Source organism: Erinaceus europaeus, chromosome 8 (genome assembly GCF_950295315.1).
Source record: "Erinaceus europaeus chromosome 8, mEriEur2.1, whole genome shotgun sequence".
NCBI lineage: Eukaryota > Metazoa > Chordata > Mammalia > Eulipotyphla > Erinaceidae > Erinaceus > Erinaceus europaeus.
The window spans coordinates 47029162-47056149 of record NC_080169.1 but is presented as its reverse complement, the minus strand read 5'-3'; the positions used below and the strand labels follow the sequence as shown (position 1 = coordinate 47056149).

General features: G+C 38.3%; 1 protein-coding gene across 8 annotated transcripts in view; it reads right to left on the bottom strand.

Annotated features, from left to right (window-relative positions):
• Positions 1-26988, bottom strand: part of ICA1 (islet cell autoantigen 1) — a 181102-nt gene that overhangs the window by 104454 nt on the left and 49660 nt on the right. For all 8 annotated transcript variants that reach the window (XM_060196175.1, XM_060196177.1, XM_016192587.2 and 5 more), the window contains one exon: positions 21937-22135. In XM_060196175.1, coding sequence (XP_060052158.1) covers positions 21937-22135 — 199 coding nt within the window. The remainder of the gene's footprint in view (positions 1-21936; positions 22136-26988) is intronic.

Below are 26988 nucleotides of genomic sequence, written 5' to 3'. Positions count from 1 at the left end.
ACAACACTCTTTTCTAAGGCTTAGTAAACATTCACTATGTAATTTTCCTAAGGCTTATACTTGAGTTTTCTCTCCCTATAGGCAAATTTCCATCAATTCTATTAACAGTAGATCTTAGGTGCCTCAGCTGTCTTCTAAATTGATTATTACTACCCTTGCCTCAGTCATCATCATTAGTGGTCTTAACCCTATCTTAACCCTATATTAATACTTCTCTCTCAATTTATTCATGCCCCTCTCATTATCTTACCCACCTCTCAACATACTTTTCAAAAGTAGAATAACTATTAAAACAAGAAAAAAAAAAGAAAAGAAAATTAGTCTCTTGTTTACATTCCTCCAATAGCTTCTCAGTGTGCCAATTTAACTTTCAAAATCCTTGCTCATCATATAAAGTTCTACAGTCCCTGGTTCCTAACTTAAACTAAGCTACAAAAATTTGAACCTTACCTGTGGCCTACAGCTCTGATTGTATCCCAGATCTTTCACATATGCCATCCCCTCATAGAATTCATCCTGACAACTTCAATCTGTTAACAATGCATCTTGAGGTTTTTAACTAAAGTCAGTGAGTTTACAGAGACATTTGACCTCCTTCTTCCATCTAATGAAGACATACATACATACCTACACACACACAAGCACACACATGCACACACACACACACACTACAGTTTTTTTTCAGAGAATATGTTCTAAGTTTGTGTTATTTCTTTGTATGCAATACACACACACACGTGGGGGGAGAGAGATAAAGATGTACTTCTCTCTCCCTATTAGTTCTGTGACATTAGGGATCATCATACCTTTTTTGCTTGGTGCAAAGCACATAATGGAGCAGCATTTGTTATTTGTTAAATGCATGAGTGTCAAAACCTAAGTGCATCTGTGAAATGAAGTGTTGCTCCTCTTCTTCCATTCTCACAATGGATTGAATGAAAATACTAATGGGAACTTGTTAAGAAAAAAATCTCATTTGCTATATTCTTACCTTTAGGTTTGTGATTATTAAACAATTTGTTCTACTTTACCTCTTAATGTTTTTCAGCCACCAAATTGCACATGCTACTGTAATGCCAACCTGACTTCCCTGGGTAGATGACCTCACCAATGTATCCTCCCCAGACCCCTACCCCACTAGGGAAAAATAGAAACAGCCTGGGGGTATGGATCAACCAAACAATGCCCATGTCCAGCAGAGAAGCAATTACAGAAGCCAGATCTCCCATCTTCAGCACCCCATAGAGATCTTTGGTCCATACTCCCAGAGGGATAACGAATAGGGAACTTTCCAATGGGGGAGAAGAGATACAGAAGTCTGGTGGTAGGAATTATATGGAATTGTGCCCCTATTATCCCACAATCTTGTTGATCATTATTAAACCACACACAGAAAAAAGATAAAAACACTTTGCTACAAACTTGAGTTTTATATCACCCCAAAAAGAAAAAAGTAAAAAGAGCTTTAATACTGGTCAGCTCATAAAGGTTCCCCCACTTTAATAGGGGTTAATGGTTATAGTATAGTTGTTGGCATATGGGTGTAATTTCTCAGCTCCTCATGATTGTTGTCTGCAAAACACTCTCACACTCAACTTAGGTTCTTTTTTTTTTGCCTCCAGAGTTATCGCTAGGGCTTAGCGCTTGCACTACAAATCCACTGCTCCTGGTGGCCACTTTCCTCCATTTTTATTGGATAGGACACAGAGAAATTGAGATGGGTAAGAGACAGAGAGGGAGAGAGAAAGATAGACACCTGCAGTCCTGTTTGTGAAGCATCCCCCCTGTGGGTGGGGAGCTAGGGGCTTAAGCCGGATCCTTGTGCCAGTCCCTGTGCTTCGTACGAGCCAGCTTAAGTTCTTTTCCTTTTCTTTCCTTTTCTCTTCTTTTCTTCTCTTGTCTTCTGTCAGTCAGAGTTCAGGGTACCAGTATGCCGGGCTAGCTTCGCGGTGGGAGACAGATGACCAGGGACACATGACTGAGCAGAGAAGCAGTATTTCTTTATTCACGAGCGAACGGTTCAAAAAACTAATCTAATCTAATCTAATCTAATCTAATCTAATCTAATCTAATCTAATCTAATCTAATCTAATCACCACACAATTCTGTTCTGCCTCTCTCTCCTCAGGCAGAAGAGTCAGGAACCCAGGAAGTACGTAGGATACGGGGCAGGGAGAAGGAAGAAGCGCCAACTAGCAAGGACTAAACCAAAATCTCCCGGAGGCAGGGGGAGTGAGACCAAACCAATGTAACAGAATGACCATGTAAATAGACCACAATGTCAAGCAATGTAACAGAAGGGATACCAGAAGCAGAACTAGAAGCATACCAACAGTCTTCTCTTTTCTTTTCCTTTCTTTTCTTTTTGTATTGATTTAATAATGATCAACAAGACTAGGGTAAGAAGGGTACAATTCTTTACAACTCTCACCACCAAGGTTCCGTATCCCATTCCCTCCATCAAAAGCTTTCTTATTCTTTATCCCTCTGGGAGCATGGACCCAGGATCAATATGGGGTGTAGAAGGTGGAATGTCTGGCTTCTGTAATTGTTTCTCTGTTGGATATGGGCATTGGCAGGTTGATCATACTCCCAGCCTGTTACTATCTTTCCCTAGTGGGGCAGGATTCTGGAGAGGTTGGGTTCCAGGACACAATGGTGAGGTCCCAAGGAAGTCAGGTTGGTGTCATGGTAGCATCTGCAACTTGGTGACTGAAAAGCATTGAGGTCTAAAGTAGAACAAACTGTTTAATGATCAGGAAACTAAAGGTAAGAATATAGCAGATAAGATTTGGTGTCTCCATTTTGGAAAAAACTAGGAAGTCTATTTTAGGTATATTCCAAGGGGTCTATGGGTTAACTAATTTTGCCTCAGTCTGACAACTAACATGCAGGTGCATTAAAGGTATTTTCTGGGGAGATGGTATCAGAGTTGGGAATAGGACTAGAAAGCTGGATCTGGGAAGAGAGTATATAGCTCCCAAAAGTATATAAATACGATTAAGTATAAACCCCACTCATCTAATCTGGTTCCTATATTCAGCACAGGAGCCTGTGTAACCTCTGCATTCCTGTCAGTCTGAGCTCGAATTCCATGGTCATAGCTAGGAATATTCTAGGCTGCACGCATTTCAGGACTCATCTTCCTTGAGTGCCAGAGTATGTTGATCCAGTCGCCCTTTGGAGAGTGGGAAAGTCCCTACCATTGTTGTTCTACACTGAGGGCAAAGTCCTGTAGAGGCCCACAAGAGGGTCCACAATGATATATATATTTCTCTAAACTTATGGATACGTGTGCTTTATCTCATGGGCCCTGGTCTATACCTAGGTTCTGTGGCTTTGCTAGGAACTGTACCACCCGAAATGGAATTAAGGAGTTCTATGAGCTAGGAAAGGTCTCACTAGAGAAATGGAGCTGGATGGTGGACATCTCATGCCTGGCATCTTTGGACACAGTCTAAAGTGAAACATGTCAAGGTGGTACTGTTTACGTTGATTTGGTTGAGATCAGCAAATACAGTATTAAATAGTATGGATTGAGAGACGCATGAAGGAAAATTTTTCCCCAGGACTGGGAAAAATATGGGTTTTTATAGAGAATGGGAAAGGTTCCTGCTGTCTTAAGAATTTAAGAAGGCAATAGATAGTTATTGTTATATAACCAAGTTATCTGGAAATTTGGTTTACTTGAAAATACCAAGGTTAGGATTTACTATACCACATAAGACCTTACTATGAGATACAAAAAGCCAACAGACATAGGAAAAATTGCTCCAAGTGACTGACTGTCAGAGAAATGCAAATAAAGACAACAATGAGATACCACCTCATCCCTGTGAGAATGTCATACATTAGAAACAGCAGCAACAACAAATGCTGGAGAGGTTGTGGAGGCAAAGGATCCCTGTTGCACTGCTGGTGGGAATGTAAACTGGCCCAACCACTGTGGAGAGCAGTCTGGAGAACGCTCACAAGGCTAGAAATGGACCTTCCTTATGACCCAATAATTCTTCTTCTAGGGATATATCCTAAGGAGCACACCCATCCAAAAAAAAATATGCATATAGGTTCATAGCAGCACAATTCATAATAGTCAAAACCTGGAAACAACCCAGGTACCCAACAACAGATGAATGGGTGACAAAGCTATATATATACAATGGAATACTATTCAGACACTATGGAATACTATTCAGAACCCACCTTTTCCAACCCAGCCTGGAGGGAACTAAAAGGAATTATGTTTAGTGAGATTAGCCAGAAAGAGAGGAGTATGGGATGACCCCACTCATAAACAGAAGCTAAGAAATAAGAAGAGAATGTGGGGGAAGATAGCATAATGGATAAACAAGGAGACTCTCTTGCCTGAGGCGCCATAGTCCCAAATTCAATTCCCCACACCACCATAAACCAGAGCTGAGCAGTGCTCTGGTTTAAAAAAAAAAAAAAAAGAAAGAAAAGAAAAAGAAAAAAAGAAAGGAAGGAAGAAAGAAAGAAAACCAGAAAGGGAAACACAAAGTAGAATTTGACTGAGTTTGGAGTATTGCATCAAAGTAAAAAAAACTCTCGGGAGGAGGGTGTGGGTAGACTTTCATTTCCACTATAATGGGCTGGAGTAGGGACACAAACCTTTGGTGGCAGGAATGATGTTAACATACACTCCTATTAACTTGTGTTCTTATAAATCACTGTTTAATCAGTATCAGAGGGGAAAAACAGAATGAAGTCTCAAAAGTTTTGATGCATAGACACTAGTTCTGAGTATATATTCCTATAACTGAAGCACCCAAGGTTTCAAACTGGTAACCTGACTGAATTTTAACAGTGGGATTAAATTGCTCTCACATTTCTAATAATGACTTTTTCTTTGAAATATTACACGACCTATAGTCTTAGTTAAATGGTGCTGGGAAAACTGCATTGAAACATGGAGAAGAATGAAATTGAACCAGTATGTCTCACCAAAAACAAAGGTCAACTCCAAATGGATTGAGGACCTGGATGCTAGACCAGAAACTATCAAACACTTAAAGGAAAATATTGGTAGAACACTTTCCCATCTAAATCTCAAGGACATCTTCGATGATACAAACCCATTTGCAAGAAAGGCTAAAGCAAAAATAAACCAACAGGAGTACATCAAATTGAAAAACTTCTGTACAGCGAAAGAAACCATCACCCAAACAAAGAGACTCCTCATAGAATGGGAGATCTTTACATGCCATACATCAGGCAAGAGGCTAATAACCAAAATATATAAAGAGCTCACCAAACTAGCAACAAAAAAGCAAAGGACCCAATTCAATAGTGGGGAGAGGATATGAATGGAATGTTCACTTCAGAAGAGATACAGAAGCAGCTGGCCTTATTAGTATATAAGGTACAGTTATTTGTAAATGGCATTGTTATTTTCTAACATCATGCACCAGGACTCCAACTCTCTCTCTCTCTCTCTCTCTCTCCCCCTACCTCTCTCAAAAATAAAATAAGTAAGTTGTCCAGGAGGTGATGCAGAGTATAAAGCATTGGACTCTCAAGCATGAGGTCCTGAGTTCAATCCCCCACAGCACATGTACTAGAGTGATGTCTAGTTCTTTCTCTCTCTCTCTCTTCCTTTCTCATTGATAGATAAACTATTTAAAAACTAAAATAAATATATAATATTTTAACCTGATTTGGTCTCCCCACTATACACTTCAGATAAAAATAAATTAAGGGAGTCGGGCTGTAGCGCAGCGGGTTAAGCGCAGGTGGCGCAAAGCACAAGGACCGGCATAAGGATCCCGGTTCGAACCCCGGCTCCCCACCTGCTGGGGAGTCGCTTCACAGGCGGTGAAGCAGGTCTGCAGGTGTCTATCTTTCTCTCCTCCTCTCTGTCTTCCCCTCCTCTCTCCATTTCTCTCTGTCCTATCCAACAACGACAACAACAATAATAACTACAACAATAAAACAACAAGGGCAACAAAAGGGAATAAATAAATAAAATAAATATTAAAAAAAATAAAAATAAATAAAAATAAATAAATTAAAAAAGCAAGTAAATGGGGTTTACAGTCAACAATATTTATACCTCTTTCTCATATTAGGAAGCTACTCTCTTCCATGATCCAGCTTTCTGGTCATTTTCCAGCCATGACATCATTTGCCCAGACAATAACTTGGATCCACATGCATATCATATTTCATGCTCAGGGGAAATAAGAAAAAGAAAGGAAAACAAACAAACAAACAAACAAAAAACTAGTATAGCCACAGGCCCTCTGGAGTATAACTAAATTATACCTACTAGCTATCTACAAAATGGAAGACCCCTCCAACTCTTCATCTCTGCTTCCCCACTAGGGAAAGAGAAAGGCTGGGAGTATGGATTGACCTGTCAACACCCATGTTCAGTGGGGAAGCGATTATAGAAGCCAGACCTTCAACCTTCTGCATCCCACAATGACCTTGGGTCCATACTCCCAGAGGGATAAAGAATAGGAAAGCTATCAGGGGAGGGGATGGGATACAGAGTTCTGGTGGTGGGAATTGTGTGGAGTTGTACCCCTCTTATCCTATGGTTTAGTCAATGTTTCCTTTTTATAAATAAAAAAACTTTTTAAAAAAGCAAGTAAAGATAAAGAACTTGCTATTTATTTAACAAAAACATAGTGCCACATGACTGGAGAATGAAGCAGAAGTCAAGTCGTCTTTTAAGATTTCTGAGAACCTTTAGTGCAGCTGAAGGACATTATAAAACAGTAGATTTGAACAATTAAAAACCAGTATATCAACCAAAAAGTGAGTTTCTGTATTTTCAACCAGGCTTAGAAGAAATTGTGCCCATAAATAGTTGGGGAGGAAGTAAAGGAAGAGACTTCCTATTTGGGCAATGCAAGCAATAAGGTAGGAATCTGCATTTGCCTTGTGAAAGCTGATATATAATAAGGTATATAGCTTGGTACTGACTAAAGAAAATACTTCAACGTCAGCACATTGTCTTATTATGAAAACTGTTAGTTGTGAACAACCACAGAGTCAAATGACAGCAGTGTTACAGGACTTGGTGATGAAGCCATCTCTGTCTTAGGTTGATCTATTTCTAAAAGGATGGATCAGCTATGAGCAATAGACAAACCACACGAGTGGGGAAGGATACAGAAGGGGAAGATTTATTTTGGATGCTACAGGCATTTTTTAAATATGCATAGTGGGACATTAACTGTGGCAGATTGTCCCAGGAAAATTCCCTGTGCTTAATATGTATAAGTTAATTTTCAAGCTTGTGTGCTGCATGCCCATGCAACAGTATGATCTTGAGTAATAAATTCTAGGTATCAACTAACCTGGGGCTACTCCAGTTTTTTAAATTAATCTGGATAATACCAAGGAGGGAATCACCTGGGGATTTGTTCAAAATCAACCTCCTGTCCCTATCATAGACCTCCTGAGTCAAAATTCCTAGGTGGAATCCGGGATTTTCTACGTTCAGTTGGTGGATTTCTCAGCCAATTTTTATGCTTAAGTCAGGTAAGAGAGAATCACATGTAGGTTTATGATGTGTAGGAAGATGTCACCTAGTGGAAATATCACAGGTAACCTGTTACCTTTCTGTTCTGTTTATTGTGGGAACTCTGCCCCCGTCTCTGCTCACATACACACTTGGCTCCAGTATATTGCTCACCTCTGGTTTATGGTGTCTGGAACTAAACCTGGGAGCTTAGAGTCTCAGGCATGATGGGCTTTTGCATAACCTTTATGATGTCTTCTGCTTTGCTACTTTCCCCATATGAGTAAAAAGCCATGGCTTGCTGACTCAAAACCTAGCATACAAAATACAGAGGATCGTTGGTTGAGATGCTGAATATAGTAATAACTACTTTACACCCCTGAGTCTTATGTTTCTATTCCAGTGTGGGACCCTGAACTTGAAATACACTGCTGTGTGATTCAGGCATCTGACGCCCCCAGGAACCAAAGCTGGAGACCAGATATTCCAGCTTAATGGGGCACACATACCATAAAGGGAATAGCAGCAGTGCTAAACATCAGAGAAATAACACAATATGTTGGGAATAGAAAGAGATTGATGGGCTGACTTAATCAGAAGGGAAATAAAAATCCAACTATTTCTTGGTAAACAAACAAACACACAACACACAAAATGAGCCACTGGGAATCAAAGAACAAGAACAGAGACATATGCTGAAAATATGGTACTTTAATGTGAAGCTGGGTCTCCAGAACTGTAGAAATATTTTCTCTCACAGTGGCTTAGAACTATATACAAGCCAATTTATTGGGTTAAGAGGCAGAAGGAGTGAGATCACTGACTTTGGAATCAGAAAACTTGGGGGGCTCAAGCCCTGGTTCAGATCTCTAATTACAAGACAAAGAATTCATTGATGTCACTGAACTGTTGTGTGTTTAAAGAAATAACCAATATAAGACAGATTTATAAACTAAAGATTAATTTAAAATTTAAGCTGAAATACTCTATATCATACATTTACTTAGCATATATATGACAGTATGCTGGGGAAAAATCTAGGCTGGGGGAAATTTTAAATGTGCTAATTTTGTTACATAAATAAACTTAAGTTGCTCATTATGAGAGTTTAAATATTTACTGTACTTTGCACTATGAAAAAGCTATATGTTTAAACAAGAAATGAGTAGCAGTCTACTTTTTCACAAATCCTATTTAAGATTCTCTTAAACATGCTCTTTTTAGATTGAAGGATAAAAAGATGATTGAATCCTTGGTTTCAAATCCCTTTATAACATCAATTTCCTCATGCAGATTTTACTTAGATGATTTGTTATTCAAATGTTTGGATTAGTGGGGACAATGAGGGAATACAAGAGAGACAAAGGGGACAAGTAGGTCAACAAATCTAGAGTACACAATAGATTGGGAAGAGATAGTCCAATTTAGAAACAACCATTGCCTAACTATACATCATTTCTTTTAGTTTGGCAGAGAATTAAAATTAAAAGAAGAAGTCTAGATAATAAGCACCAATAAAAGTGTTAGCTGACATAGCTTCAACTTATAAAATCACTGGCTTTTCCTTGCAAAGCTTGGGGAATGAGGATAAGGAAGCATCGCTTACACAGCCTTTCTGAGGAAGATATGGAAATCTTTTAAAATTAAAGATGCTGTCAATATTTTATTCTAAAACACCTGATTTATATTGACCATGATAAAAATTCCAGTGAAAATGAAATGGTCTCTGAAAACGCTGTTTCTTACCCAGCCTACTCATTTCTGATTTTGATATGTTCACTTTGCTACTAGGAGCCCAATATATAATGTGTACAAAAAGTTGTGTACTTCCAATCTGCATAGATTTCAATTTCTTCTCAATCTTGAGCATTTGGAGGTCCGTGTGGGTGTATTACAATAAACTATCAATAAATAAATGCTTCATGGGAAAGGTAGAGAAAGGCTGGGAATATGGATCAACCTGTCAACACCCATATCCAGCAGAGAAGCAATCACAAAAATCAAACCTCTTACTTTCTGTGCCCCATAGAGATCTTTGGTCCATACTCCCAGAGGGATAAAGAATAAGGAAGCTTCCAATGGAAGGGCAGGGATATGGCATTCTGGTGGTGGGAACTGTATAAATTGCACCCCTCCTATCCCACAATCTTATAGATCATTATTAAATCACTAATAAAAAAAAGTTGAAAAAATGTTTCAAATGGGAAAGCTATCAGGGGAAGGGATGGGATATGGAGATCAGGTGGTGGGAATTGTGTGGAGTTGTACCCCTCCTAGCCTATGGTTTGTTAATGTCTCCTTTCTTAAAAAAAAAAAAAATCCTTCATAGACAAAGGATAGAATCTGATGCATGGTAATTCATATTACTTACATAGAAATGACCAAATTAGGGCTCAAAAGAGCATAAGTACTCTTGGCTTAATTTGTAAAACCTGGAAGACAATATAAAAGAGAACTGATGAAATTGCTAAGAGTTTGAAATAGTTTATAGAGATACTGTAATTAATTATTTTGTTTGAATATATTAAATAGCACAAATGAAAATCAGAAGTGGATGATGAACATAGAATAAGTCAATAAAGCCAGCAGAAAACCTTCAGGTTAAGATACATCTATATCTATATCTATATCTATATGTCTAGCCTAAGTTCCTGTGAAGTTTCACTGACTTAGCTGTCCTCTCTTCCTTTGAATCTTCTACATTCTCACTATAACAAAACAAAACAAAACAAAACAAAACAAAACAAAACAAAACGTGTGTGTTCTTTTTAGGATGCGGTTGAGGGGTTGAGGGTAAAGTTATCTTTTTGCTTTTTCAACCTCCACCCCCCTTTTATATAAGTTTAACTCTGCTTATTTTGCTTCTCTTAAAAACTGTAGGTTTTTGAGAAGAGCATTCCCATCTTTCTCAATACTGGTAGATTTACTCAGGCATTGTTTTTGATCCTTTCATTCCTTCAGTGATTTAACCATCTCACATGGCTCTCCCTGCTGATGGCTTTAGATGACTGCACCCTCCTGTTTCCTTTATCAGGGTGCCTATATGACATCATCTTTGGAACTTAGCTTCCCATCTTTGCCTCTCAAGCCTTCAATTTATCTTCTCCTTAATACTATTAAAATATAGAACAAAAATAAATAAATACCAGGTCTTCTTTTTATCAATTAAATTTTCTCTATTTTCCCTTTTTTTCTAGCAAACCTTATTGCTTTTCCCTCTACTCTCACTAATTTTTCTTTCTTGTTAGATTACATGAGAGAAAAAAGGAGAGAGAAAGAGAGAGAGAGAGGAGAGAGAGAGAGAGAGGAGAGACACCTGCAGCACTGCTCAATCACTTGTTAAGTTCCCCCTTCATTGGCTTGAATCTAGGTCCTTGTGCATGGTAATAGCTCTACTAGTGTGCCACTGATGAGTCCCACTAGATTTTTATTTATTATCTGCCTTATTTTAAGGATAGTACTTGCATTTGGCACAAAATCTGAAAAGCATAAAAAAAATCACTGTAAACTCCAACCTCATTTTCATCTCTGCATCTCGATTTCCTCTCCTCCTCATCTCCTCTTTCCTTCTTACCTCATCCACCTCAATCTAGTTCCCTACCCTGAAAGCAGTTGATATTGCCAGGTTCTTCTGTGTCTTCTTCCTCCTAATGTAATATTAAAAAAAAAAAAATCAAAGGGAACTAGATCTTAAATGTAATGTATTTAACATTACTAGATTTTTGTTCAGCTTCCCTGTCTATTTGAGAAATTTCTTCATTTATCTGACATACATTAATTTGTGGACTTCTCACATGGTTCTTCCTCTTCATACATACATATTCTCCAAGTCTCTCTGCATGGACCGCTCTCAGACATGAATACCCATGAACTAGTTCTGCTTGTAAGAATGAAGAGTCTCACCTTTGGAGGCCCAGAGCAGGGATGGTCTCTTAAAAACAACAAAGCAGAAAAAAGAAATGCACCCCCCAATTTGTTTATATAATTAATTTATCTTGTAAAGTATCCCTTATTTCAATGTCACCAGTCACCAGAAGAACCACAGTGAGGACTCAGCATCTAAATGACAATGGTTGTCTCAGAATCACAGCTGGGGAGTGAATTTAAATAGATGGATGGACAGATAGTTTGGTAGTTAGATAGAAAGAACCAATCAACTGTGAAGTTTTACCAAGCTCTAAAATTATATTTCATTTGATGGTAACAACAGAAGCCTGATTAATGCATGTGGGAAATTTATTTCAAAGTTATATCAGTGGCCTTTCAAGGGCCTCCTCCTTCTTAGGGTTCCCTGAGTAAAAACTGGTCAGGTTGAGATTTTAGGGTTCCTTTATATATATGTTCCTGTAAAAAAATGTGCAATGTTTATCTGTGTGATAACTGCTGGGTATAAAACAGAATTTTTTTTTCACTTAGAGTAATCATTACTTTAAGTTCAGCGTATATGTGAACTTAGGACTTGGGATACAAAGCAACTCCCAGCTTCACTGAGAAAACAGGAAATCTGTGAAGCCATTGACAGTCCCTGATTGTACTGGGGAGTAAACATTATTTGGATAAATCTTGTTAGGAACACTTGGGTGGGATTTGAAAAATATCTCCTCAATCATTTAAGAAGGTGTAATTTAAAACCATCCTGTACTCCTTGATGATAGGGCAACACAATTTTTTTCTGAAGTAATTGTAATTCAGAATTTTCTTTATGAAATATTATCTCAGCACAGTCAACTTATACAGTTTGATGTAAAAAATAACTTGTGTGTGTCACTGAAAAGTATGATTGCAAAGAGGCATGTATTTGAGGGAATTCTTTTTTCCCCCCTAATAAAAGCAATTTATAGTAGTACAAGTGGTTGAGATTCAGGAAATTATAGCTATATAGTCCCAGTTGGAAATCAAATACAATCTACATTCTATTCCAGCAATAAAACAAGTAGACATAGTGGAATGGATTCTTTTTATTTTATTTTATTTATTTATTCCCTTTTGTTGCCCTTGTTGTTTTATTGTTGTAGTTATTATTGTCATCGTTGTTGGATAGGACAGAGAGAAACGGAGAGAGGAGGGGAAGACAGAGAGGGGGAGAGAAAGATAGACACCTGCAAACCTGCTTCACCGCTTGTGAAGCAACTCCCCTGCAGGTGGGGAGCCGGGGTTCGAACCAGGATCCTTATGCCGGTCCTTGTGCTTTGCGCCACCTGCGCTTAACCCGCTGCGCTACAGCCCGACTCCCTAGATTCTTAAAGTATAAACATTTAAAGTGGGAGTGGTAAGCTAATACACTAGGATGCAACCATCTTTCATACTAAATCCTTAAAAATGTGGGAAAGTGCAACTAATTTTCCATAAGAGAATAAGAAGACTAGCTGAGAATTATGATATCTGAGTATCCAATCAAAAAGAAGACAGCAGTCTAGAGAGATATACAGATAAGGCAGACTTGGACACTGAAACTAAAGAGAAACTAACAAATCATGCTAATTGAACACAGAACTTTTCCATTTAACCATAATCTAAGATGATACCTTCTTCAGGAGCTACCCAAAAGAGACTGAGGCAGATGGAACATTCTGTGGTTAAATGTGAGCAGAGGAGGGTATCATGAGTACCAGCCATCCCTCTGACCCAGCAGCCAAAAGTACAAGGTTATGAAGCATGGAAATAATGAATCCATCCAAGTGTGTCTAGCTGCTGCAGCACTAAGAACTCCTTGTTATGAAATGCACCCACTCTATGGTAGAATTTTGATCTGAAACCTGGTGGTTCTACTCAGTAAAGTCTGCATGTTTTGTATATTATCAACCATGAAATTCTAGAAACCAGGCTTGCATATGCAATCCAATACAATTAAGTCTCAGAAAGAAAAGCTGGCCAATCTGGCAAAGGGACAACTATCTTGGATCAGATCAGTTCACACTTCAATAACCCACTTTGTCCAGAGTCTACTCTGAAACTTGAGAATTAAGCAACTTTTGTTCTAGTTATTGAAATGCCATAATGTAAAGATTCAATACCTCTCTCATGAAAAAAGCAGTCCTCCTAATCCTACATAAAGCATCTCTGTTAAACTAACATTAGATTTTATGTTATCACATGCTTATTTTTAAAATTGTGCCAACATTTCCTGTTCTCACAGAAACTAGTTAATGTATATTATGAGTGAGTACATGTAGATAATTCCTTCTAGGATGGCCAAATTAATTAGCTCCTTACACACACAATCTGAGTCTCATGTTTATGCAATGCCAGAATTAAATATCATTCAGTAATACTAACATTCATAAAAGGCACACTGTATTTGCTTACTATTTATTTTGGGTTGAGGAGGGTATTAGAAAATTACCTGCACACTTGTGTTTGTAACAGCACTGTTCACAACAACTAAGATATGGTGAGAACCCTAATTTATCCATCCAGTGACTAAGTAGCTACCTAACATGTGATACATGCATGCAATGGAATATTACTCAGTCTTAAAAAAAGATATTTTGCCACATGATACAACATGAATAGACCTTGAAGACATTATGTTAATGGAGTAAACTAATCACAAAAAGAGAAATATTATATATCTTTACTGAACATGTGAAATTTAAAGCAGCCAAATATAAGATGAAGAAAGCAGAATAGTTGTTTCTTAGGAGAAGGGAGAAATGAGATTGTCTGTCAGATAAATATAATTTATAAAGTTTTTCAAGATGAAAAAGTTCTGGAGATCAGTTATATGATATTACTATTAGCACACAAAACTGACTCTAAAATGGTTAAGAAGGTAAATTTCATTCTGTGGTTTATGATAATTAAAAAACTTCAAATTTCTCTCAATTTTAACCTCAATCTGTATCAAAGGTGCCCATAAATTGAGGACCAGAGAAGTCTTTTTTTTTTAATGGTAAAACTAAACTACTTTTCACTTTGTTTACATATGCCTCTATATTAGATACTCTATTTTGCCATGGCATTGCAAAAGCAGCCATCAACAACATATCAATGAATGAGCATGACTGTGTTCCAGCGAAGACTAAATAAAAGCAACTGGCTGGTCTGTGGGCCATAGGTTTCTGACCCGTGCAAAAGTATTAATATTGAGATAAAAGTCTAATCCATAAGATGAAAAAAATTACAAATTCCAAAGGTTCTACTCAAGAATTATGAAAGATTCTTTTGCTAACTCTGATATATAGAACAATAGCAATAAGAGTAAGCAGATTCAACTTACTTGAAATCAAAGGTAAATGATACATTGACAATGGGATGTACCAGCTCTGTTCCAATGCCTATACTTCTCTAAAGACAGAGTTCAATAATTTAGAGAAAAAATAATAAAAATGTTACCACAGAGAGAAGTTGGTGATCATCTTGGTCCCTAGCTCTCCCATAGTGGGTGAGAAACATGCTATACAGTCTTACCAGACATACCTAAGCTGTCATAGTTGGTGTTGGTAGGGCAGGGAAGAAAGCACAGAACTATCCCAACTCTGTGGTCACATACCTTCCTTTTCTCAGTTTCCAGTCAGGAGCAACCAGCAAGCACCTACCTCTTGCCTCAGGTGCTCATGCATGACTTCTACATGGTCGTGCCTTAACTCTAAAACTAATCTTTATTATTTACCAAGTTCAGTAGAGGAACATAATAAACACACAAAGCCCCAATGGTCTCATTTTATGAAATTCAGAAATGAAGCAAGGGTGTAATTATTTGTTCTTTTCCCAGTTGTGCCATGTGAAAACAGTATGTTTTTCTTATGGCATCTAGGCAGCATAAAGAAATGGCAACTTCAGGATGGTGCTTAGCAACTAGATTTAATTTTCTAGGGGAGCACAAAAAATAGATGGCATAGTTAAACTCAAACAAAACAGACAATATGCACATACCAAAAGCCAACAAATGAAAATGGAGGGTTATGAATCAAATATGTGAACAAGAGCTAGCTTTACCAAATAACATTTTGGCTCATCAAAGGACTCAGTGCAGTCCATAGAATTTTAGAACTGGAAGAGAAGAGATGATGGTTCAAGCACCTCCTCTTTCATTTATGAAGTAAACAAAGTACAGGAAACATGACACTGCTTTGACAGACACTCAATGTTGTCCCACAACATGAATCTCAACCTGAACACTCCACATTCACTCAGCATGACTTACTGAGTGTTTTAGTCCTATTGTAGCACTGAACTGCAGCAGAACACTGGTTTAAATCAGATTTAGACTGTCCAGGCAAAAGGGAAAGACCGTTATCAGAGAGTGTGGAGATGGCTGAGTGCTGACTCCTTCATCACCAGGCGTCTCCAGCTCTCCTGGGACCTGCCCTCAATTGCTGAAAGAGCCTGACCTCTGAAAAAGACCAATGAGCTCAGTAGTAATTAATGATACTGTCAATTAACCCACATCTTTGTCCCCAGGAAAAACCCTGCAGTATCAATACTTCTGTTTTCTAGTTCTTGACCAAGCTCGATAGACTCAAACCTTCATAGACACCTTGGGCTAATGGGACTAATAAGGCTCCATCTATCCACACAACAACAGTTTCTAATAAAATTTCCACACTGTAGTCCACCTTTTGATAATACTACCTAATACACTAACAGTTCATCAAAACCTAGTAATATTCTGAATAGGTAAAAGGCTAAGATTACCAGTACATATCATTCATATTTCCTATAAAACTTCTTTGATATTCTTTTGAATTAAGGTAATGAAACATTACACAAATGTAGGATTTCATTAAGCCATTTACTAAATGACCCTCCTGTTCCCTTGTCCTTGTCTGTAAGAACTTCAACTCCTAGAAATGCCCACGTATACATTTCCATATTATCTCTTTAGAGGGTTCAGAACTATTTTCTTATACCTAACACAGCTTTTATTCCATTTAGAATAATTACCCCCATTCCATTTCTGACTTTCATGAAAAACAAGACACTTAATTGACCACAGGAGGACTCTCTCAAGGGCATCAGGCTGCAAAAGCTCGTCTGTGAGCTCACAACTTAAGCTGATGTAATCTGCTATAAGAAGCTGAGTTCTATTTTTAAATTATACCCTTTTACTCTGCCTCAGAGGGCACATATATCACACATTGTAATGTTTGCTCATGAAATACTTGGTGGCACAGTCTCCTGCTCATTTCTCTTCTGAGGTGAATCATACCTGTCAAGAGGGGCTTCAAACTGTATACCACCAGTCAACCCTGCCCATTTAAATTTGCCCACCATTTGTTATTTCTTGGTCTTTGGGAGAATGGACACATATGGTCACATGGCTCTAGGTGTCTTGTTTGGCATGGCAGTTTGAACAAGGAACACATGACCAGCAGGGTCTTTCTTGAGAGTTGGGAATCCAGCTTTTCCACCTCTGTCTTTCCATCCCCAAATAACGACATTTAATAAATACTTACTGATGTGGCTGCTGAGTGCTCTGTCATCAGGCCTGTGTGTTTCAAAGGATGCCAGAATAAAAACAGATAATTTGCTTGGTTTAATTTTAAGTTTTCCATTCATCATTTTGCTCATGCTGACTGTGTGTTATTTTAAAAGTTTCTTAGCATTTTGAAAACACTAAGAAAAGCACCTTGGCAGAAGGTCAAAGTACAGTTGATCTTGTTACTTATCTATACTTATTCTGTTCATTTCTAAAAAGAAAGAATAGCTCTGTAATTGGAGTGGTGCTATCACAGACTCTGGTGGATGTCAGAACAGAGCATTACTCTCCGTTCTGTTCATTCCATGATTCTTCTGGGCTCTGTCAGGTTTGGGGCTTGGATCCTTCCAACCTCTTATTCCACATGAAGACCTGAAGGAGCTACTTTTCAACATCCAGGGGTAGAAGTAGCAGAGAGATGTCCTTCCTAGTTTAGCCCCACATGCCTTTCCCATGGTCTGACAAGTCCTACATCTCCCTACTCCCACCAAACATACTCATTTTTTTTTCTGAGTTTTGGTTAAAAAGTAGCTGCTGGGGGCCAGGCGGTAGTGCACTGGGTTAAGTGCACACAGTGTGATCTCAAGGATCAGTGCAAGGATGCAGGTTCAAGCCTCTGCTCTCTACCTGTATGGGTGGGGTGTCTATCTTTCTCTCCCCCTCTCTGTCTTCCCCTCCTCTCTCAATTTCTCTCTGTCCTATCCACCAACAATAGCGGTAGTAGTAGTAGTAGCAGCAGCAGCAGCAACAACAATAATAACACCACCAACAGAAACAATAGAAAAAAGATGGCTGCCAGGAGCAATGGGTTCCTAGTATGGGCACCAAGCCCCAGCAATAATCCAAAAGGAAGTTGCTTCCTTAGCCTGGAACTATACTGTTATCCCTATGCCTTCTACACAGATCCTTTAGATGCCATTTCCACCAGGAAGTCCCTTCTACATGTTCCTATAAAAACTCATGCCTCCTGAGACATGTTTACTACAGCTTATGGGGCTTACTTGTTTTGTCCTCACATGGCTGCACATGACAGGAGTGTCTGCTTAATCATTGCTATATGCCTGGGCATGTGGCCTGACACAAGTTTGGGCTTTAATATCATATGTTGGATGAATGAATGAATAAATAAATAAATAAATGCACACTAAAGATTGTTACAAAGGAGAATCCCATTTAAAATATATGAATCTTCAGAAAATGTAAAATCAAAGTATAGAATTTATAGCAAAACCCCTATTTTAATTCTGAATTGATGACTTAAAACATGGAGGCAGCAGTGACTATAGAGGCTAAGATGCTTATCTTCTTCACCCTCCCAACCTTTACCCCCTAGGAGCTACCTGCAGCGGGGGCTATTCTCTCAGAGGACTCAGGAGTGTGTTGTATAATGTATTTCTGAGAGACAAATGGAAGTTTGGCTTAAAATGGAATCCCACTGGAATCCCACTAAGACAAAACACTAGTTCATTCAAAGTTAAATTTCATGTGATAAATTCCAAATGAACAGCAAACTCTACAGTTTAAATTCATTTTGAAGCATTCAAGCCATAAATTAATAATGCTGCTTCTTATCCACAAAACCATATATGTTACTTTGCAAAATATCCTAAAGACAGATGCCTGTGGTAGGCTTGAGAAAACATGGGTCTGGCACTTCAACCGCAATGATTAAATCTGGCCATCATCCTATAGGAGGGTTAATTTGGGGCCAGGTGCTTGGGGCCTGAGCTGGTCCTAGGGTTATCACAATGAAAAATATCAGTTTGATCCTTCTTCTCATGGGAAGACTAATTAAGCAAACATACACTTAAAATAATTCTTTAAAAAATTCTTCTTCAAACCATAAGCACACTCCATTCATATCTTAAATTCAATCCAGTACACACGAAATTGTGGAGCAAGGCATTGCTTCAACTTCTTCAGAAGGCAAAGGGCTTTAAGAAAACCAGAAACAAAAAACATATTTTCTAAAATCAAAAGATTGATGGTACTAGAGACTGCTTGATGTTTCAACATTTAAACCTTAAATGATGAAAGACTCAGTTTTTATTTCATTCTTAACACAACAAGTAACCATTCTACCAAACATAATCAAGCAAGCATAATTCCATGGGAAATTTTCCTATCTTACAGAATAACCTTATGTTTATTTTATTACCTAGTACCTAGAGGTGCTTAATATATGTCCATTAAGTGAATAAACAAAAGCTCTTGAGGTGTTACTATGAAAATGCTCTTGTCAATTTTATGTATGTCTCCCAAGTTCCTTTTCTATGTATCTCAACATAGGTGTTGTCTTGGGTATTGTGAGGTTTTTGGAATGTAATAAGCTTAAAGTGACTGAAACTATTCCCTGCAGATAATATTAGAACATTTTTATCTATTATTTTATTTTTTGTATTTATTTATTCCCTTTTGTTGCCCTTGTTTTATTGTTGTAGTTATTATTGATGTTGTTGTTGTTGGATAGGACAGAGAGAAATAGAGAGAGGAAGGGAAGACAGAGAGGGGGAGAAAAAGATAAGACACCTGCAGACCAGCTTCACTGCTTGTGAAACAACTCCCCTGCAAGTGGCGAGCCAGGGGCTTGAACCGGGATCCTTAAGCCAGTCCTTGTGCTTTGTGCCACCTGTGCTTAAGCTGCTGCACTACCGTCCGACTCCCATTTTTGTCTATTCTTTTTGTTTAATATTTATTTTATTTATTTATTCCCTTTTGTTGCCCTTGTTGTTTTATTGTTGTAGTTATTATTGTTGTTGTCGTTGTTGGATAGGACAGAGAGAAATGGAGAGAGGAGAGGAAGACAGAGAGGGGGAGAGAAAGACAGACACCTGCAGACCTGCTTCACCGCCTGTGAAGCTACTCCCCTGCAGGTGGGGAGCCGGGGTTCGAACCGCGATCCTTATGCTGGTCCTTGTGCTTTGCGCCACCTGCACTTAACCCGCTGCGCTACAGCCCAACTCCCTGTCTATTCTTTTTATACCCCTTTTCCATATCCTCCTTCCACCACTCCCCAAATAAAGTGCTAGAGACAAATCAAATTACTGGCATGGCCAATAAATCAAAAAACTTCAAATGTAGTGTATATTTTCACCAAGATGAAGCTCTTAATATTTGAAAAGCTTAATTTCCTAGCTTGAGGTCTGAATTTTCTCTTTTTTTAGAATGTGTGAGTTTCACTAGATCACCATTAAAGGACTTTTCATTTCTGGTTTTGCATGAGCTCAGGAAACTATTTTATTGAGAAGCTAGATGCTGCTTATATATTAAAGACAGCTATGATAAGAAATAAATTAGACTCTACTTTGAAGAGAAATTCAAAATTTCAATAATTACCAAGATAAAACTTTATATTTAAAAGGTTTTTTATTTCAACTCTATCTTTTAAAAATATTTTTAAACTATTTATTTGTTTATTGGATAGATACAGCCAGAAATTAAGAGAGAATCAGGAGATAGAGAAGGAGAGAGACAGAGTGACTGAGCCCTGCTTCACTACTTGCAGGTGGGGAAGAGGGGCTCGAACCCAGGTCCTTGAGCTTTGTAACATGTGCACTCAACCAGGTACACCACCATCACCCAGCCTGTCAACTCTATTTTTTTTAAATTTCTTTATTGGGGGATTAGTGGTTTACAGTCGACAAAAAAAATACAGTGGTTTGTACATGTATAACATTTCTCAGTTTTCCACATGACAATACAACCCCCACTAGGTCGTCCTCTGCTAACATGTTCCAGGACCTGAACCCTTTTACTCTGGTGCAGTATACCAGCTCCAGTCCAAGTTCTTAGTTGTCAAATCTATTTTTATTTAAGCTTGCAGCATATCAAACTTTGTATGAAATATTTCAGGAAGGTGGGAAGAATGGGATAACTACCTCACCTTCTATCTTCCTAGTCAGAATAAATACTATCAGATGAGGTACCCTCTTAAAATTCCATTGTCTTCATGAAGATTTAGGACACAGATTTTAAAAAAGTAAAATAGGATGATGATTTACATTTTACCTAGTATTCAGGTCAAGAGTCAGTCACCCTATTCTTAAACAGCAGAAGGTCCCTCCTTTCCCTGAATACCATATAACCACACCCATCCCACATGTCCCTAGTGGGTCTTCTCATTTACATCTCAACTAAGATAAACTTAAAAGTCTCAGAGATGTTAAGCACTATCACTAATTACAAATGCATGATTTGAAATGAGTAAGGCAAGTTGACACAATATTATGTCAAAACTAACATTTGCTTGCTTTTTTTCCTTCCACACCCTGAAATATATCCAAGCAGCCCAAACAAAGAACTACCAAGATTATAATAACAAAAAAAAAATCTCACTGCATTTTCATAACTGCATAGTGTATGACTGCCACCTAGTGATGGAATGTATTCTTTTATGAGAAACAAAAACAACCTTCAAATAGCTAAACTGACAGAAGATAATTTAAAAAAAAAAAAGGGAAAGTGTTTCTCTTTGTTTCTTAGTGTGTCAGGGAAATTTAGAGCAAAGTTATATCCTATTTTCCTCAAAAAAGTTTCTGAAGCAGCTTGTTGCAACTGGAGTCAACACTACATAATTGAATCATACAATTAAACCCTCCCATTTTCTAAACAATTGACCAAACAAAAGGGACATTATTATTACACTAATTTTAATATTCATCAGCAATTAAAACTTTTCCACAATCGTCTGTTCTCAGCTAGTTTCATTTGATCCAACTGTGATTTTTCAGTTATGTATGAAAAAGCATTTAACAGTGACAACCTTACAAAAATGCACATTGCATGAAAATGTGACTTCAATTAGAACAAGTTACTAAATCTCAGCAATTTCTAGCTGCCTCTTCTATCTTAGCCTTAGAGAATTGTATATCACATTAATTGGTACTCTGTCACTTAGAAAGACACCAGCAATGATTCACTGCATCCTCAGCACTTTCGAGTTATGTCTTCTTCACCAGAGGAATTCAGATCACACCTCATTACCTTCCAGCAAGTACCCTTTTTCATAACTCTCAAAACCTCTTACCTTCCTGAACTTCTCCATTTGCTTGTAGAGGTCTGGATCAAGCTCCTGTGACACATCCTTCATCCATAATAATGCCCCTCTGTACTCAGTTCGGCACTGCTCCATGCGATTTACTGTCAACCAAGTGTCAGAAATGGCTCTGTGGCGAAAAGTCTCCACTTCTTGGTGAAAACGACACAAAGGATTTCGCAAGGCTAACCTGGACAAGAGGATAAAGCCACAATCATAAAACTAAGCAGACTGGAATGTCTATTGCTATCTTAATAGTATTAAACTCATCAACTTATAACATAGTGCCTGGAATATACACTATATTAAAATGTCTATTGCTATTTTAATAGTATTAAACTCATCAACTCATATCATAGTGCCTGGAATATACACTATATTGCAGAAATATTCAAGGAGTTAAAATTGACAAATATATGACATCCGTGAAGCTCATCAAGATGGTCACCAACATGATCACTTAGGTAACTTATCCCATTGAGAAGTATCTTTTTTTATCATTTTATTGATGGGTTAATAGTTTATAGTGTGACTATTAACACATGGGTATAATTTCTCATCTCCCTTTGATAGGTATCTGTAAAACACTCTCACCCTCAACTTATGTCCTTTTCCACCATTATGCACCAGGACTTCCAAGCTCTATCCATCCCTATTCTTCCTCTTCTACTCTAGAACCTTTGCTGTTGTGCCATATATCTCACACAGTCCAAGCTTAATTTTATTTTCTGTTTTTGTTTTTGTTTCCTAGCCTCCCCCCACACACACCACCAAGTGAAATAATCTGGTATTCATCCTTCTCATTTTGGCTGATCTCAACATGGTTCTTCAAGTTCCACCCAAGAAGAGGCAAATGAGATACCTTGATCATACCCCAAGGACTCCATAACACCCAACCAAAAAGAGGTGTGTACTCCTATGTTCATAGCAGCACAATTCATAATAGCTAAAACCTGGAAGCAACCCAGGTGCCCAACAACAGATGAGTGGCTGAGAAAGCTGTGGTATATATACACAATGGAATACTATGCAGCTATCAAAAACAATGAACCCACCTTCTCTGACCCATCTTGGACAGTGCTAGAAGGAATTATGTTAAGTGAGCTAAGTCAGAAAGATAAAGATGAGTATGGGATGATCCCACTCATCAGCAGAAGTTAACTAAGAAGATCTGAAAGGGAAACTAAAAGCAGGACCTCACCAAATTTTAAGTAGGGCACCAAAGTAAAAACCCTGTGGTGAGGGGTAGACATGCAGCTTCCTGGGACAGTGGGGGGTGGGAGTGGGTGAGAGGAATGGGTCACAGTCTTTTGGTGGTGGGAATGGTGTTTATGTACACTCCTAGCAAAATGTAGACATATAAATCACTAGTTAATTAATATGAGGGGGAAAATCAGTTGTATGTCTCAAAGTTTTTCAAAACACAAACTGAATCTTTTAAATATATAGCCTGTGTATTTGATATGCGGACTATCTCAAAAGCCTAGACCAAGTAGATTAGAAGCATCCAATAGCACAGCTATATACAAGATACTGGATACTGTACAGCAAACCATAACAAAAGGACTTTTCAAAGTTAACCCAATTACCAAACAATGTGATGATAAAATTAACTATCGATTGTCTTTTTGAACCCTAAAACAGCAGGAACCTCACATCTCCACTGTAGAGCCCCTGCTTCCCCCAGTCCTGGAACCCTTGGATAGGGCCCACTTTCCTGTATGCCTCTCCCAATCCATACCAAACAATATTGCATCCATCGATCACAACCTAACCAACGCAACGATTGCCACCTCAACATGCTTCACCTCAGACTGTGTCCAGAGACTTCACGTGTGGAATGACAATCCTTCAGCTTCATTACTCGGGTGAGACCTTTCCTTTTATAGTACACTCTAATTTCATCTCAGGTGGTTCACTTTCTAACAAAGTCCCAAAACCTAGATATACACCAGTTTCTGTGAGAGAGAGCTTATGTTCACATGTATCCATAAACTACTGCAAAGTATATATACCTGAAAGCAGAAGTACACTAGAGTTTGCAGTGAGTACCTCCCTAACACTTCCTCTCCACTATTCGAAGCTTTGGGTCCATGATTGCTCAACAATTTGTTTGGCTTCGTATGTTAACTCTCTTTTCAATCACCAGGTTCCAGATGCCACCAGGATGCTGGCCAGGCTTCCCTGGATTGAAGACCCCACCAATGTGTCCTGGAGCTCAGCTTCCCCAGAGACACACCCTACTAGGGAAAGAGAGAGGCAGACTGGGAGTATGGACCGACCAGTTAACGCCCATGTTCAGTGGGGAAGCAATTACAGAAGCCAGACCTTCTACCTTCTGCAACCCTCAATGACCCTGGGTCCATGCTCCCAGAGGGATAGAGAATGGGAAAGCTATCAGGGGAGGGGGTGGGTTATGGAGATTGGGTGGTGGGAATTGTGTGGAGTTGTACCCTCCTACCTTATGGTTTTGTTAATTAATCCTTTCTTAAATAAAAAATAAAAAATTAAAAAAATTAAAAAAAAATAGATACCTGCTTCACCACTTGTGAAGCTTTCCCCCTGCAGACACGGACCAGGGGTTTGAACCCTGGTCATCGTGCACTGTAATGTGTGCACTTATCCAGGTGTGCCACCACCTGGCCCAACTCCATCATTTTTAACAGATAAGTAGTATTCCCTTGTGTATACAAACTACAACTTTCTTAACCACTCATCTGTCCTTGAACATTTGGATTTCTTTTAAGTTTGGGCTAGGATGAACTGTTTTGCTATGAATATAGGTGTACATAAATCTCTTTAGAGAGGTGTTTTTGTTTAGGAAGTATTTCTATCATTATTGTTGAAGGCAATTCCATGCCTGAGCAAAGAATACTTGTTTGAAGTTGGGATGGATCCTGTGTTAATGGAAATGAAGGAAGGCCAACATAGGGCCATTTCTCATTTCTATTCTTGATCACTGCCTGCCTTCTGCTTCTTTAAAGACTGACCTTCTACGGAGAGATAGGAGTGTATGGTTATGGTCTTCCTGACATCTTCCTGGGCATCTAGTGATTGTTCCAATAGTTAGAGAATGAAAAATTAACCAGAAGCATGTTAAACAACTCAGGAAGGGTGAAAAATATTCTTGCTTATGATTTGTTGTGGTAAGTGATGTGCCTTGTACATTCTTTAAAAATAAAAGCTTTGGGCGTACTACAACAGAAAGAAATGTACACTATACAATGGAGTAAAAAAAATCATTGTAATATTAGCTATAGCATAATATATCAGCAAAAAAAATTGATAGTAGCTTATAAAACTTTGGATCAAGTATGGGGGCAGGGGAGGAGAAAATGATAGTGTCTTTCATTTTCCTAGTCAAAATTAACATCATCAGATTGTTATACTCTTCAAATTCAGTCACATTCATTATGTGACATAGCTACTAAAAATAAGATGCTTACATTTTAATGAATTTATATTCTAAAATATTGTGGTGTGTGTGTGTGTGTGTGTGTGTGTGTGTGTGTGTGTGTGTGTGTGTGTAGAGAAATAGAAAGAGATATAGAGGGAGTCGGGTGGTGGTGCAGCGGGTTAAATGCAGGTGGCGCAAAGCCCAAGAGCTGGCTTAGGGATCCCGGTTCAATCCCCCAACTCCCCACCTGCAAGGGAGTTGCTTCACAGGTGGTGAAGCAGGTCTGCAGGTGTCTATCTTTATTTTCCCCTCTCTGTCTTCCCCTCCTCTCTCCATTTATCTCTGTCCTATCCAACAATGATGACATCAATAACAACAACAATAACTGAAACAATAAAAAACAAGGGCAACAAAAAGGGAATAAATAAGTATTAAAAAGAAGAAGAAAAAAAAGAGATAGAGAGAGATATCAGGACATCACTCCAGCATACAAAATGCTGGAGATAGAACTTGGGACCTCACTTATGCAAGTACTGTGCTCTACCACTGAGTCAATTCAAATGCACAGTTATTTAGAAGAAGAGACAATGGTGTTAAGAAAGCAAAACTCAGCTCTTAGTCTAGGCTCCATTTGCTATCTCTAATGTCTTCCATGTGTATACCACTATAAAATTACAGATGATAAACTGTTTAAGGGAAAAAGGTCCCTCTGTTATCCTCTCTAGCTTTCCACTTATCTATGAAGAACTGCTTTAAAATATTCAGACTTTTTCTGAAAACAACTTGCTCACATCTTCCTACCTATTTGCATGTTATGTTTAAAGACATGCTGTAAGCTTATGCTTTATAACCACTGGTTTAAATATAACATTTCATCATACTGAATAAGCATCTGCTACAATGACTACAGGCAGGAAAACAAATGCTTGTGTGCAGGTTTAAAAAAATGAAGTTTTTTTTTTTAAGAGAAAAAGATTTTTCAGTCATCTCTTTGAGGATACTATTCATTTTCTAGACTAATTTTTTCTCTATTCCTTTGTATCATAATTTTCCTAATTTGGCTGAAAAAAAAAAAAGGCTTTTGTTGTTGTTGCTATTGTTACTATTTTCACTGCGTCAACTTTTTTGAGAGAGAAGAAGAGAAACAGGGAAAGATACTACAGCAGGGAAAGATACTACAGCACCAAAATCTACCTCCAATGAAGTGAAGGCCAGGCTAGAAACAGGGTCACACACTTAACAAAGCAAGTGCACTATCCAGGTGAGCTCTCTTCTGATAACATATTCTATATATGTAATTTTTAATGGAAATATTGGCAAGACCATAGGATAAGAGGGGGTATATTTCCACACAGTTCCCACCACCAGAACTCTGTATCCCATCCCCTCCCCTTGAAAGCTTTTCTATTCTTTATCCCTCTGGGAGTATGGACCCAGGGTCATTTTGGGGTGCAGAAGGTAGGTCTGGCTTCTGTAATTGCTTCCCCATTGAACATGGGCATTGGCAGGTTGATCTGTTCCTGATAACATATTCTTGATAGTTTAGTTGTGAAGTTGGACGGAACCCTTTGAAGTTAAGATGTGAGGATAGATGCTAAGATCTTGAAAACTAAGGAGAGGCATACAAAATCACCTGCTTTCCCCCC